The following is a 15,652-nucleotide window of genomic DNA, read 5'->3' as shown; positions in this document are numbered from 1 at the left end:
AGAGTTTGAGAATGTTACAGTGGTACTTTTTGGATGTTAATTAATGGCTGATACCCACCTCGGTACAAACATATCTTTTTGTTAATTTCTCATTTATTTGTAATTTTCAAAGTCTTATAGTTTCACCCATTTTTTTTTAGGGAAGCTGTTAATACAGATTGCAGTAAAAAAAATTAGACCTTTGTATGCACCTGAGTCTGTCTTTCTGTCTCCCATTCCACACTTTGAATTACTTGCACTTCCTTCCTTCTGAAAATTTATAGGTCGATAGCAAAAGCATTTCCAATACCACATGTCCTCAAGAGTGTTTTCTCCTTTTTCTTCCATAGTTTGTTTTTCCTGATGTTCTCGTACTGCTCTGGGTCATGACAACCTGCTCTGTGTCATGTGTTATGGCTGATACATGATGGAAATTTTCTCTCCTCATTTTCCAGATCATTCTTGCCCTTGTCGTACTCTTGCCCACTCTTTGTTCTTTAGAGCCTTTCTCTGGATTTTCCCAGTTGCTGTCTTTGGCAGATCCTGGACAAACTCCACCTAAAAGGCAAAAATGCTCCCTGTAGCCAAATGAATTGTGGTTAATTTTCCAGGTGCAACAAAAGATTGCAAAAACACTTTTAGCGTGGCTGGGGATGAACAGATGGGAAGCTGCACAGCCAGGGCTGTTGTGGTGGAATTCCTTACTACACCTTGTAGGTGCTGCACAGACCAGACTTGCAGCGAGAAGTACCACAATCTCTAGGAGCTGAGTGCTTCAGCTTTCAGGACAGGGAGTTACTGGTGTCTTTCCTAGTGTGAAGAGATGGATTCCAATCCACTGATGCCAGCAGGAATTTCCCTTTTGTTTTGGCTGAGTGCCAGAGGAGAGCTCAAGGTAGGGACTGGTTGGAGTTGAATGCCTTGCCTGTTTGAGGTGCTGTGAAAACCCCAGTACTCCATGAAAGAAAGACTGGACACTCATAAAGTACAATTTCATGACCATTGCCTCCCTCTGGGTCCTTTCTAGCACACACAGCCAACCCAAGGCTACAGCTGCAACAGACCCTGTCATCTGCTTCTATTCCATCTAACTCTGCCTGGAGTGTTTGTCAGAATGCAGTCGAGAAGCAGCTGAGGCAGGGCAAACAATGCTCAGTTTCTGGTCCAGTTAGAGAACCTGTGGTTTTGGGCTGTACTTACCTTCCTTGGATACTTGTAAGGTGCAGTCACCTTCTTGACATGCTGCTGGAGCTCGTCAGTTAATTTTTCTGGATCATGTGATACAAAAGCAGGAGCTAAAACAATGAAGGCTTTGACCACCTGTGCCACAAAAAGGAAGGGATTCCATTAACTTCCAGAGGTGGGAATAAAGGGGTACATTTGTCATGTAAAGTGAGTGTCAAAACTGAGGATGCCCAAATTGGGTCTTTTTCTTTAATTTCTCTTTTCATTGGCTGTTTATTACCGACTGCTGTGTTGTGAAGGACCCATTCTGCAGCAGGGAATGTTTTGGTATTTTCCACTTCCTTTTCTTAACTTTATACACTATTAAACTTTCAAAAAGTTCTAGTACAGAAAATAAAGAGAGATTAAAATCTCATCCCAGTTGCTCAAAGAAATGTTGTAAGGTTGGAAAATATAAAACAAAAATGAAACACTGGATATCATTGCCACCATAGGCTTAGTGGTAAATGAGAAATAATCAAAATTTCCTTGCTTAGAGAAAAACATCTCATGATTAGCCTGAAAAAGCAAATTTTTTCCCCACATCAAAACCTGCAAAGAAATAATTCTGAAACTGTAAGATCTGTCAAGATACGGATTTAAAAAACTTCAGCCCACTTACTTTCAAAAATCTGCAACATACTGAATTCCAAGGAAGCCTAGTACATACGGGGATAGTGATGCTTAGAATAAAGGGCATTTCTTACTACATCTTTGCTCTATTTTCTTTTACCTCCCCTCGAACTGGGTCGGGGCTGCTGACAACAGCCACCTCGGAGACTGCTGGGTGCTGCAGCAAGGCACTCTCCACCTCAAAGGGGCCGATGCGGTACCTGGGAGAGCACGAGCAGAGGTCAGCCCCAGCAGCATGGGCCAGTCCATTGGTGTTGGCAGGCTGTGGTTTATGAGGCAAATCTAGAAGCAGATGCCTTACCCAGCAGAGTTAATGATATCATCAGCTCTTCCAACAAACCAGACGTATCCCTCTTCATCCATAACGCCTCTGTCCCCCGTGACATAAAAATCTCCACGCATAGAGGCAGCAGTTTTCTCTGGATTATCCTGGCAACAAGCAAACATTTCAAGAGAAGTTTCTGATTCTTAGTGAGACATAACACATTTACTTTGCAGTGGTGCTAAAAAAAGCCAATAGAAGGGTCTACAACTGAGTATGTTCAATACTGTTTTATATTTTCAGCTAAATGAAAGAGCCACATTTAGCAGCTTTGTTGTGGAAATATATGATATGTGGACAAAAGCACCTTTTATGTAGAGATTTCTGTTCTAGAGGGAAAAGGTCATGCTCTATCAAAATGCCCATTCACCACAGCAAATGACTAAAATGTGTAACCCACTCTGTTCAGGGTAATGATTTACCATTGCAGGGGGTTGCCAAAATAACTTCCAGCCAAAGGAAAGTTTTTACTCTTAACTGTCAGGACCAAGACACAAATGAGGTGACCTGCAGGAAAAACACTGTCTGACCTTTAGGACCTATGTATCCAGTGTAACCTCTTGGTTAGACAGGAAAAACACTTTGACAAGAGAAGACATAGTGAAAAACGCAAGTTATAGTATTGAACCTAAAGAAGATTTCTATCACATAGTGAGAAGTTACTTTGTGCAAGTTGTTGCATGAGAATGCTACAAGTATACAAATATTATGGAGATTCAGAAGAAGATTAAAAACATAGCTGGGTTCCCCAAAGCCTATTGAATATGACCGTTCCAATACAGGGGAGAATATCTTTAATTTTGCCTGTTTTCCTAAGAGTGCCCTGCACCTCAGCACCACTGCAGATGAACAGTTGCTTAAGATGGACCTTTGACCTGAACCAAAATGTCTTTTTCTGGTGTGTTTTCCTAAGCTGGTTCTGCTTTCAGTGGGTAGAGCATCCCCTTTTGAGTAGTGGTGTTTGATTAAGTGTGTCACTACCTCAGAGCTGTGTGATCATCTACACGTGAGGGCCGTGTGCTGTGACTTGTGTTTGTGCTGCTGCTCTTGTGCCCGTGGTCTGTGTGACAGGCACCTGTGCAAAGGTTTCTCTGACTCCAGTGCCTGCTGGAGTGGGGGTACCTCTGACAGGGGTATGAGGCAACAAAATACCTGTGCCTTGGAAAGCCTCCTGGAGCTTCTGATGTGTAAAAGTAGAATTTATGGGCTTTCTTCATTAATGTTTAACCAAAGATAGGAATGGAATAGAGGGAAAAGAGTGGTGCTCTGAACTTGAAGCCCATGGCAACTGCCTGGTAGATATCTGGAACAGGGGATCCCCTGGTTCACATGTGGCATTTTGAAGCTACACTCTGTCAGTCAGTCTGTCCTGGAACTATGCACTGACCAGGATCAAAGTCCTCTAGCAACCCAGTGAGACCTTCTGGAATTCTGAAATTCTGCTCCTGGCAGAGCCTTGCCCTGGGTCTCTCCCAGGTCTCTCAGCAGGCACAGGCACAGCAGGTCGGGCTCACCAAGTACTGGGAGAACAGACAGAAGGGTCGTGTGGGTTGCACTCGGACAGCAATGGTGCCCTCTTCTCCTGCAGGCACAACAGCCCCATGGTCATCCACGATCTGCAGCAAGGACAGACACAGCAGCAGTGCTTTGATCAGCCCAGAGGAGCATCTGCTCCAGCTCAGTGCAGGGCACAGAAGGGCTGCAGACAGCTCTGCCTTACTCTTCTACCCACAGCTGCCACATTTCCACGTACCTGCACGTCATAAGGGGGAACAGCTTTTCCCAAAGAGCCAGGTTTAATTTTCATTCCTTTCATATTGGCACAGATTGTCACCTGCAGAATAGATTTTAAAACAAAAATTAAAATTGTTGCAACATCTTGTGAATGTTATTACTGTTTGCATTAGGCACCTTCCCATGACTTTGTTGTGACAAGGGCTGAATCAGGACCTGCACTGGGGTTTTTGAGAACATCAGTCTGGGGTGTGAGCCACTTTAATATTTTTCATTAAAACCTCAGACAGGAAAAATTGATACCCAGAGAAGATACTCTTTTTTATTTTTGCTTTTGAAGCAAAGATGGTGAGGGGTTCTACTACCAGTAATTACATTTATTGCAAACGTACTGTTTCAGTCTGGCCATAACCTTCATGGATATCCAGCCCTGTCTGGATTTTCCACTTTGCCAACACTTCGGGATTCAGTGCTTCCCCTCCAGTTACACAGTGCTTCAGACTCAGGAACTTGTAGCTTGAGAGGAACAGAAAATGAAATAATTGTCTTAGCCCCTAAAATGAGCAGTAGGTAGACTTAACTGAACATCCTCCCTTGGCTTTCCAAGTAAGTACACCTAACACTTCACAAGCTCCTTTGGAAATGAGTCATCATCCTGTTATGCACACCTGGACTAGACTCCTAGATTGCTTGAGCTGCCACTGAAGATGACGTGGTTTATCTCTGTGTCACTAGAAATAGGTTTCTCCGCTGGAAAATGTGTGAGCAAAAGCGTTTCCTTGAGAGAGCTGACATAAAAGGAGAAACCTGAACAAGCACATCAAATGTGTGTGGAAAGCTGAGTTATGTGCCAACACCCAAGATCAGATTTAACTCAGGGAATTTTCTAGAGCAAAAGGAAGGCTGAATAGGTACAGAGAGTCTGAGCTCTGCTAAACCTGGGTTGGCTTTTGTCAGGTTGAAAGACCTATGTGACAAGAATAAGTACCTTACCAAAGATGTGAGAACTCCCTGCAAACCACTTCTCACAAGCTGGGTATTTTACAGAGTAACAAACTGGGGAGAACAGCTGCCAAATAACTCTCAGGATGTGAAGCTCCTCTAACTGCTCCCTTCATTCCCAAGCATGTGAGAACAACTCCACCATACTCCAGTAGCTGCCTGATCCAATGCTGCCCAGTTGATTTAAATTCAACTGGGAACCCAAAGTTCAGAGGAAGTGACAACTTAAAAATGTCTCCTTTTTTCCCTCTGTGCTGTCTATTCAAAGACCCAGTCCTGAAGCCCAGGTGGCCTACCTGGGCTAGCCCTAGTCATTCTCACCTTTCAGAACACAGCCTTCTTTTCTGAGAGCTGGTTTTGCCAATTAGATTGCCTTTAACAGAAGAAGAAATTAAGGAACCTGAGGAACTAAACCTCCAGGGCTGTGCCAGCATTGTGCCCCAGCCTCCCTCCCCTCCCCTCCCTGCAGTACCTGCTCACATCGTGTTGGACCAGCATGCAGAAGGCAGTGGGAGCTGTGCAGAAGGTGGTGATGGGATATCTGGAGAGAGTCTAGAAAAACAGGGAGTTATTCTGTTGGAAATGAAAGTGTGATGGTGGCTCTGACCTTGTGAATGCCCAGGTGATTAACAAAAGAGGCCAGTGTTGATGGGAATCAATCAGCTAACTGGTTTTGTGCAGTGCCTGAGGTGAGGAATAGGCACTCTGGCAACTCACTGAAAATTCAGGATAACAGAGCCTTAATTCAGGTTCATGCCATGCTCTGATTACTGGCCCATGCTCAGCCTGACCCCCAAGCAGCTGGAAGTCCATACCTGAAGTGAGCTTTAAGCTCAATATTGGACAACACAGCAGTGACCCCAAGATCTTTATATCCTGCATCTTTCTCCGGTTGTGCTCTACACTGGAGCCATGCCACATGGCCTAATCAGGAGGGAAAACACTTGTTCCTTGAGCTGAATGGGCATCAAATGGAGGGATGATTCCTTGGGATGTGGGAAGTGCTATCCCTGCTGCTACTGAGTAGTGGCACCCATGGACCAGAGCCAGTTTGTTTCCCTCATTTATGTAAAATGGAAGCAAACATCGCAGTATGAAATGTTAAGCTTACCTCTGCAATAACTTCTGGTTTAAACTGTGGCATATTGTGTACAAAGACACAGGATCCACAGATCCAAGGTGCAAAAAGACTGCTCCAAGCTGCTTTTACCCAGCCAGTATCAGAGGTATTCCACATTATGTCTGAAGGAGTCAAGTTCATCCAATACCTGATGAAAAAGCAGAGATGAAAAAATGCTACAGAGAATGTGAGATACTCAGGCCCAGGTCACAGCAGTGTTCAAGGAAAGGGCAGGAGGCTTCCATTAGAAGATGTGATTAGAGCAAGTGGGGCTCTGTAGAAAGTTTGAGAGATTTGAAGAATCTTAAACATTCTCTTATTTCCCTTCATTCCCTCCTGCTTAATATTTTGAGCATTTATTTTTCTTGTGAGCAGTGCAAGACATCTTTATCTCGAGCTGCAGAATCTGGATCTAGAGCAGAACCCAAACAGATCATTTGGAGCAGCCTTTTCCCACCTGGTGCAGTTGAGACATCAGCTGTCACAGCTCATTTCTCTAGGAAACTAAACAAGTTACTTCTCTGGACCCTTGACCACCAGATTTCAACTCGGAATATTTTGGGAAAGGTATCCTTTAACTTTCAAAATGAGGAGGATGCAAATCCTACAGTCACGAATTGCCCACATTTACTGGAGCTTTATGGTCACATGTTCCATTTAATGGTGATCACGTCACTTAATGAGGACCTTGGGAGGAACTGCAAGGTGATACCTGCCAGAGATTGTGAATCCAATCCCGTAACTGCTGTGGGACTGCACCACCATTTTTGGGAAGCCCGTAGTTCCACTGGTGAAATAGATCAGCATTGGCTCGTGACTCCTCGTCTTGACACATTCATGGTCAGCAGATGCAACCCTTCAGAGGAAATGGTATATTCTGGTCAGTACACACAGTTTTCCAGCAGGGAATCAGTATTTTTATTGTTTAGGAGTTCAACAGGAAAGTTGCCCCAAACTGAATGATCTCACTGAGTAAGTGGTAACACAGGTAAGAACAGTTAGAGAAAACATTTTCCTTGTAATGAGTATGCCCTGTATGCCATAACATTTAAAATATGAGCACCTACAGAATATTCCAGCCTTTGTCTGCCACTGTTTATCAAGGGCACGCCAGGTGCTGATTATGGAACAGCAGGCAGAAATCAGTGTCTGCTTCAACACAAACCAACCCCCAACCTGAAATCAATAACTGAGGTTATTATGCCAAGTACATTGGTCTTTTTACTAATAGTGTATCATTTATGTTCAAGAGACTGATGAACAATTCAGATCCTCTGAGGTGCCAGGATAATAAAAGGAAAAAAGAACTGTGCACCAAGAGCTGGCAATTGGTATTTTCCCATTTAATCAAAAGCCATTAGAATGGGCTCTAGCAGGCATGTTCATAACAATTGTTTAGAACTCTGCTTGTCTTGTGATCACAGTAGAAGCAGAGAGCTTCTAAAAGCTGGCAGGCTGCTAAGTGAGGAAGGTGAAGGACCTGAACTTATCTCCCAAAACCTGGGCTGGATGAACCTGTACTTAATGCAGTGTAATCACAATGCAGCAGGTTGACAGAGAAAGGTAAGTCCTCTGTATTTTGAAAATGAACCTCAAAACTCAGCAATGTCACCTGCCTGGTACAGCTCCCTTCACCTCACAGGGATGATGGTGAAAGAGCTGGATACTCACGCAAGGAGTTCTTTGAGGTTCAGCCACCCAGCCCTGCTCCCTCTGCCTACAATGAGTTTACTTCTCAGGAACTGGCTGCCAGGCAGGACAGATTCCAGTGCAGGTGCCAGGGTGTCACTGGTAATGATGCACTTGGCCTTTGAAGCCTGGAGTCGGTATGAGATGTCTTTGGCCGTTAATTGGGATGTTCCTGGAATAAAGACAACTCCTGGAAAAGAGCAAGAAGCAATTGAAGAAACTCATCATTTCCCAAAAATACCTGATCGTGTCTCTCTGTGGATGCTGATTTGATCCATCATGGATGTTTGGCAGCTTAAAAGCAGAGCAAAATAGATATATTCAATTATTAATGACACTAATTCTGTAAGTTCCTCCATTAGACATTCAGCTCCCTTACAATGTATGTGGTCAAGCCTGGCCTCAGGCTGCAGCCACTGGAGCCTCTCTGGCTTCACCTGAGGATGCCTCTTGACTGGACCCTGTCTGGCACTGTGGTTCCTGGGTGAGTGCTGCCAATCCTCCCTTCAGGCAAAAGCTGAATTGTGCAGGTCACAGCAACATATCCCTGCTTGCATTTTCTTCACACTGATCTAACATGTGGCTTGTAGGCTCTGTTTGCTGTGTCTCTGCACCCCAGGGGTGGGTGAGTCGCTCACCTGCTCGCATGCAGGCTACGTTCAGGAGCCACCACTCGGGAACACGAGGCAGAACTGCCATAACTCTGTCTCCTCTCTGCAGAGCACAGGCCTCACAAAGGACATTGGCTGCCTTCCTCGAGAGAGAGCCCAGCTCTTCAAAGCTCCACTTCACCTCCTCTCCCTCATCACTGACCCACCAAAAAGCTGGATTTGCTGGTTTTCTTCCATCCTGCAGCACATCAGAAGACATTAAAACATGAAGACAAACCTTAAAAGATTTCACTTCAATACAAATCATCTTTGGCAATCACTCTGCTAGAGTGAAACCCATCTTTCTGACAAACAAAATAAAATGGTGCTAACACTATCCAGTATCCATCAGTAAAACTGAATCATCTGAAATTTGCTCCACTGTGTCCTGGTTTTGACTGGCACTGAGTAAGCACTGCTTAGCAACAACTAAGTCGAGGACTTTCCAGTTTCTCACACTCTGCCAACAAGGAGGTGCATGAGAACCTGGAAGGGTTCAAAACAGCTGACCTGAGCTGTCCAAAGGGATACTCCATGCCACAGAAAGCCTTGCTCAGTTTATTACCTGGTGAGAGGTTGGGTGAGGGGTGCCAGTTGCTGTTTGGGGACAGGATGGGTGTCAATCAGTGGGCACTGGGCAGTTGTGTTGTACATCATTTGTCTTGTCTGGGTTTTCTTTGTTGCGCTCTCTTTTTGTTGTCTCCCTTTTCATCACTACTATTGCTACTGATACTACTACAATGGTGATAATTATAATTAATATTCTTCTTATTATTTTATTTTATTTTATTTCAATTCTTAAACTGTTCTTTCCTCAACCCATAAAGGTTTTACCTTTATTTTCTCCTGATTCTCCTCCCCATCCCACTGGGGAGTGTGGGAGTGAGATCCAGGGGCTCTGTGGTTCTTAGTTGCCAGCTGGGGTTAACAACACAATGTCTATAAGGTAAAAGACAAATACTACCTTTTCCAGCCGTGCCCACTCATCTAAGACATCACTTGCAAAGTTGAAATATTCTGGCAGTTCCTTCTTACACTGGTTTATAGATTCATAGTAGGAAACAATCTGAGATGTAAGAAGCCTGTTGTTTCCATGGAATGATCTACAAGGTGACCTGAGAATCCACAAACACTGAGGAATCCAGGATTTAATAAATGTTCTCATGATAAATGATGTTTTATCAGACAGTGAGGGGAAGAATCAGGTGCACACCTAAGGAATCAGTCACCTGGAATGAAAGAAAACACATTTAAAAGCAGTTAGTTATTGGATGCTGTCTAGTTTGTGATGCTGGATGAATTAATGCAAACCAGCTTGAATAAATAGGTTGTTTGAACACATCCTTGTTTTCCCTATTATTTTATGTTCCTCCTTTTCTTGTAAAGAGATTGAGCACTGCTTTTTCATTAGAATATTTGTCCTCTACTTTGTCAGCTGATGAATGACTCTCATATCTCCTCTCTAAAATTTCACTTGCCAGTCCTTTCTTCAATATCTTTGTCTTGATTCCTGTAAGTTTTATGTTACTTTGCGTGCTTACAGAAATAAAATGCCACTAGTTTTGAAGTGTTTTAGGAGACTACCACCTTGACTTACAACAGTCTCTAATTATGTTATGCCTTAAACCTGCACTAGATGGCGAGTCACACTGAATTTATGCACCAATAAAACTGATGAATCTCTGATTTATTTTTTTATGAGTTCTCTTTTCTTTGAGGGCATGGAATAAACACAAAATAAACAGTAGGTGAGCAAAGGTGAAATGCCAAAGACTTCCATTTGCTTTGCACTTCAGCTGAAGTGTGCAACTTGGGAAAAGATACATGTGAAATAAACTTGCAAAGAAAGTGCCAACAGTTCCAGTCTTTCCCACACAGCGTACAGGTACATGTGGAAGAGACAGAATGGAGGATGCCACAGGTATTTGAAGCCCAACCCTAAAAGTCAAGAAAACTGGATTTTCACTCACAGGTGCTGAATCATCAGATAAACTTGTTTTCAGTGTAATGAAGTCCTTAAAGATGTACCCATATTTCTAAGGGAATTTTCCCCCAGTTCAATGGAATCAGCTTTGCTTTTAAACTTTTCTGTGCCATGATGCTGTCCTTATTGAACAGCCAGCACTACATACCTGTCTCACAGGGATACTTTCACCTTTGCATTGTATATTGCAAGTGTAGTTGTAGTGAGAGCTTCCAGTGCTCAATGCCAATAAATAACAGTAACTGGCATCACTCTGAAATCCCTGTGTTTGTGAGGCAAACCAGAGAAACTGAGACAGAAGGTGCACATGTGAGGCACATCTCAATGGCTCTTGACCACATATTTTACAGGCTGTGAGGGGTAACTAAGCAGAAGTCCCTAGAATATTATTTATCCTGAATCCAGTGTTTCCTGTTGTCTGGACTGTGACTTCTGCAGAGGGTAGATTTTCCAGAGCTCTCAAACTATAAAGCACAAAAGGAAAGCCAGCACTAGTTAGCACTGATGAAGTAATGCACAGAGTGTGACCTTACCTGCTCTATGTCTAAAAGAAAACATTGTTCACCAGCTCAGATCCACTAAATCCCACTCCTTTCCTCATTGCAAATCTGTCCTGGCAGGATGGACTATTGTATCATCCCCTTTTTTCTGCAGTTTCCTTTCAGGACATAGAGGTTAGAAGCCCTTTCCATGATGGAGCCTACTTCCTGGTAGGAGATTTTCAGGAGGGTTTTAAGTCAACTGCAGTTTGTTTCAAGGGCAGACAGGGGAAAACCAGCTCTCTCAGCAAATGGTTTTGTCATCCTGCCTTTGTTCTGGGAGCCTTAGGCTGTGTTCTGATCTTAAACACTGCCTGCTCAGCTCAAACAGGCCTTGTTAGTTTTAACCTGCAGTTCTGAAAGATGCTTTTTAACCTCACTGGCATGTTGCTTGAAAGACGTCTTTGGAAAGCAGCCTGTTATGAAGAGAAAGAGACCACAAAGTCAAACGGGAGACTCTTATCTTTCTGCTTCTTTTTCTCCTTTGGTACCTGATTGCTGAATCTGTATTTATGTGTGATCTTATCTTGCAAGCAGCCTGAATACACAGCTCCTGATTTCGTTAGGCACCCTGCACAAGTACTAATAGAACACCTCTCAAGGTGCGTTGCAACTCAAAGCTTTTGAGACTGATAGAGGAGAGTTTGCTCCACTCACACCAGGCATGAAAACAGACTAAATTGCAGCAATATGTCCCCCAAGATCCTTCACCCACAGAAAGTGGAGGCTACCACATCAGCCCCCATTACAAACACTCCCTTTTAGTGGTGCCCTCCTGGATAAAAAGTTTGCTAAAGGCACGAGGAGCGAAGCAGCACTTGCTACTCCAAGAAGAATAAAGAGTCATTATTGGAGGAATTTCTTCTTGGTTCTACTAATCCAGACCCAGCTGCTGTCAACTAACCTGTGTCCTCTGTGCCACTGAAACAACCAGTGGAATACCTGATCTCTACCTGCTACAGGGGTAAAGTTCACAAATTGCAACACAGTTTAAGGGTCAAAGATGTTTCTGCTACAACTACAGACTAGCAGATACTTACAGAAATAGTAATTCCTTAGTAAATGAAGGAATTCCAAAATCTCAACGTTTCTGTAAGTCCTTTTTTTAAATGTTCTGGAAGGACTGTCTAGGGAGGCCTCACAGTTCACATGCATGGGTGACAGCTATCCTAAGGATGACATGGTACATTTAAAAGTCCCTTCAATTTATTGCACAGAAAATTGTGCTACCACTGAAAACCAATGGTGAAATTCTCTGGTTTAACCCACGAAGTACTATCTTACTTGAGCTACAACTTGGCATTTGAGTGGAGGGGGAGCCTCACAGACAGGGCCTCCAAGACTTACAGGCACTGGAATTCCCTATGCAAAGAAATGAGAGTTTTTCCCTGACTTCAGCACACTCTCAGTCAGATCCCCAGTCAGTAGCTCCATAAGTGTAAGACACAAGCAAACATTAGGCAGGGGAGCAGCCCTCAAATACTGTCCCAGGTACCTCACCTGCTGCTTGGTGTGCAGCCCTGACAAGAGAAGGGTGTCTAATCACACAAGTGCACTCTGAATCCACTGGTGCTTCCAGCAGTAGGCAAGTGTTTCCTCCTGTGCTCTTTCACCTTCTCCCTGGGGTGTTTATTTCCAGAAACAGTAAACTTCCCCATAGATACTTTTTTCCCCCACAAACTCTACTAAAAGTGGGGAAGTACTTAACTAATTTAATCTTCCCATGGAAAGTGCAGTTGGCTCCTCTGGTGGTAGACTGTTATCAACCTTATCAGCCTCTTGGTCTGGCTGATACAGCTGCAGACATTTGAGCAGCAAACCCTACTGCTTAATGCTCCTTTGCTTCTTTCTTTCTCAGTATCTGGGTAAAGGCAGGACAAGATGAAGACACATCCTTTTTTCCTTCTTCTCTTGTTGTTTCTCACAGGCTTCCTGGCAGCAGACAGCATAAGCCCAAATGAAGCAAAGCTGAAGAAAGCCAAGCTCCCCAAAATAAAAAAGGAGAACCATGTCCTCTTGCTGAAATCGAGCAACTTTGACAGAGCATTGAAGGAAACCAAATACCTCCTGGTGAAGTTCTGTGAGTATCAATTTCCACTCTCTTACCCTGGTGGCTCTGCAGAGAATGACTGATGTTGGGACACTCAGGAGTGCTTGTTTTACCATTCCTTTGTCCCCCAGCAGTCCTTGTTTGTTTTGGTTTCCTTCATGTATCTATTTCTGATTGTAACTACAGAAGTTTATTCTTTTTCGGGGCTGTTAAACACCAGTCTGCTACGTAAGACATAAGACAGTGATGAGCTGGCATTCTTTGCTTTCACTGCCTGGTTTTGCAAGTATGTGTTTCACAGCAGTGATGGGTAAAACATATTAAAAAAACCCCCAACCAATCAAAAATTAACCAGAGAGTGCTTTTCTCCTTCTTACATTTTCATCAGCACTTTGTATGAGATTTTTTGGATGGCATCTCTCCTCTGGGAGTCTTTGGGTTTTAGGGATTGTCTTTCTACAACATTTTGATGTCTGCAATTGCATTATATTGTTCTTTTTCCCTGAAATGAGCACTTGGTTAGGTAGAGGCAGGTTTGTGGTCCTTGTTTTAGGTTCACGTTCATTCCTCCTGGGGGTGAAAACTGGTGGGGTTTGTGAGTAACTAACTTTGTTGTCAGGTCTGGCCTACAAGTACATCACAAGGGCAAAAGCCAAGAGATGGATTCTCGTGATGTTACCCACCTAAAAGTTCAGATGCTGCATAATTTCCCATGACACAAACAGGGATCTGCACTGGCCAGCAGCTTGCTGGTAGCAGAAACCCTTTGATCTGCATAAGGCTAATATAATATAACATAACATAATATAATATCTTTAATTATAATAATATGAAAATATAACAACACATACAATATAATATTATGGCAATAAATATAAAGTGATAATAACCTAAATAAAGAATATAATAAAGACATAGATGACAAAGATAATAATAATATTATTAATAACAATAGTAATAATAATGATTATGATGTACTGTAGGTCAAGCTGAAATGAAAATACTTGTATTTTTCCAACAACAAGACCCAAAATACACTAACAGACTCCTGAAACTAAAAATATGTTTGGATCATACCAAACACTTCATTCATCCTGAAACAATGTTATAAAACTTCAAGTATTTTTAAACTTTCAGAATAATCACATTAGAAAATTATTTGAAACAATGTTTAAAATTTTTAAATACTTCTGAAAGTTTTGAAATTTGGGAAGATTTTATTTACTAATTGTAGAGGATTTAAGGCTATTTGCCACATTCAGTCTGCAGTTGTGAACAGTTTTATCTCTCTGAAGATGCATAATTTTGGTGAAAAAATAGTTTATCAGAAAAACCTTGGTCATTCTGTATTCTCAGCTTTGTAAGAGCTGTTTCAAAGCACAGGATCTAAATGGCCAGGCCAGAGCAGAGTTTGTAGCCAAACCTTCTTAGTACTGGCAGAGATTATCAACAGTGAGATATTGCAACACACCTCAGGATTACAAACCAAATATGAACGGAAAACAGATGTGAAAGAATTCATAAAGAGAGAGGACATGGAGAAAGAGTTGTTCAAATGCAGTAGCCCAGGGACTGGGGCACTCAAAGGATGTGAGAGTCTAAACCAGGCTTTCTTCCCCCTTCTTCAGAGCAGAGTCTTGGACCTCTCTGACATCCCACCACCCTCACCACTGGCTTCTCCAGAAGGGAAGGACAGACACACTCTTCCATTCCCCACTGCATCTTCCAAAATGCAGAGATGAAGCTCTGCTCCCCAAACACACCTTGCTCCAGTGCTGGTTTGGATCAAAGGCCAACAAGTCTGTCTGAAGGGCTTACTGAAAACTCATGGACTGCCTTTCCCCCACAAACCATAATGGCATCTACAGTCCCCAGAAAGAGTTTTGGAATCACTCCCAAGAGTGATGAGCTCCACAGCACAGATACGTGATCTGGAAATCACTGACCTCAGTCTCCATAGCTCCCTTTGGAGACATGCCACTGAACAGCCTCTGGGGCAGTGAAAAACTATTCTGCAGTGAGGCACTGCCCTGGGGTGTGGGAAACCTGACTCCACAATGCTGAATGAGCTGATTCATTTGCTGTAATAATTTCATTGCCACAGCATAAGGAGACTACAGATGGGACTGGCACACAAAAGCCATAAAGCCCTAATCTTTTATATCCCACTCTTTAAAAGTCTATCTAAATGAACAACCTGTGTTAACAAGGAACTATTAGAGAAACTAAGATAATGTGAGAGAAAACAATATTGCCCAGATCACTCAGGAAATCTGTGGGGCTGCCAGGAATTAGCTTCTGACATTCAGAATGAATGCAGGACCTGAGATCTTTTTCCTCCTTACTCATCAGCAATCCCAGAGACATAGGGAGTGGGAAGGAATCCCAGGCTTCCCAGAAGGTGGGATTTCTTCTGGTGCTGTACCGACACCAGAAATGTTTGAGCTACAAACTTTGATTCAAGACTGTGCCTTGGACCACCTATCGGTTCTAAGAAAGCCCCAATGCTTTCCCTGTTGCATAATATTATTTACTTACCAGTCCCACAATATTTGTCAGGTGAGGTCTGCTTTGATGTCTTCTGCCCAATGACGCCCAAGTCCTTTTAATACCTGTCAGTTCCACCCTCCCAGAGTCCCAGGTCTGCCTTCCTTCAGGAAGGGTTACTATAAATACGTGCTGACTTTCGGCCAGGCAGTGTACAGATCCCTCTGGAGCTGGGCGAA

The 15,652-nt window shown here is 43.1% G+C and overlaps 2 protein-coding genes across 2 annotated transcripts in view; one reads left to right on the top strand and one right to left on the bottom strand.

The window, feature by feature from the left end:
* Positions 1-205: 205 nt before the first annotated feature.
* Positions 206-15,559, bottom strand: LOC309578883 (acyl-coenzyme A synthetase ACSM4, mitochondrial-like). Its single transcript, XM_082291819.1, has 14 exons — positions 15,465-15,559; positions 9,318-9,582; positions 8,342-8,552; positions 7,686-7,893; positions 6,727-6,870; positions 6,006-6,162; positions 5,367-5,446; positions 4,285-4,408; positions 3,912-3,992; positions 3,673-3,774; positions 2,138-2,265; positions 1,937-2,036; positions 1,180-1,299; positions 206-537 (listed from the first exon to the last, which is right to left on the bottom strand). The coding sequence occupies exons 2-14, from the start codon at positions 9,516-9,518 to the stop codon at positions 436-438; spliced, it is 1,758 nt and encodes a 585-aa protein (XP_082147945.1). The 5' UTR covers positions 9,519-9,582; positions 15,465-15,559; the 3' UTR covers positions 206-435.
* PDILT (protein disulfide isomerase like, testis expressed) overlaps positions 12,758-15,652 on the top strand; it is a gene marked incomplete at both ends in the record, with an annotated part of 23,609 nt that continues 20,714 nt past the window's right edge. Inside the window, one exon of the mRNA XM_082291822.1 lies at positions 12,758-12,956. Coding sequence (XP_082147948.1) covers positions 12,758-12,956 — 199 coding nt within the window. The remainder of the gene's footprint in view (positions 12,957-15,652) is intronic.

The sequence above is a fragment of the Coloeus monedula genome (genome assembly GCF_965178545.1).
Source record: "Coloeus monedula genome assembly, chromosome: 16".
NCBI classification, from domain to species: domain Eukaryota; kingdom Metazoa; phylum Chordata; class Aves; order Passeriformes; family Corvidae; genus Coloeus; species Coloeus monedula.
Note: the sequence above shows the minus strand (reverse complement) of the source record. Positions and strands in the feature narration are given on the sequence as shown.

Bases quoted from the DNA above. Each gene is read 5' to 3' on its own strand.
- LOC309578883 (XM_082291819.1), bottom strand. From the start codon at position 9,518: ATGAGAACATTTATTAAATCCTGGATTCCTCAGTGTTTGTGGATTCTC. The intron at 8,553-9,317 runs GTAGTATTTGTC...GATGTGCTGCAG, and splicing joins AGTGGGCACGGCTGGAAAAG to GATGGAAGAAAACCAGCAAA. The intron at 5,447-6,005 runs GTAAGCTTAACA...CTGTTTTTCTAG, and splicing joins AACCAGAAGTTATTGCAGAG to ACTCTCTCCAGATATCCCAT.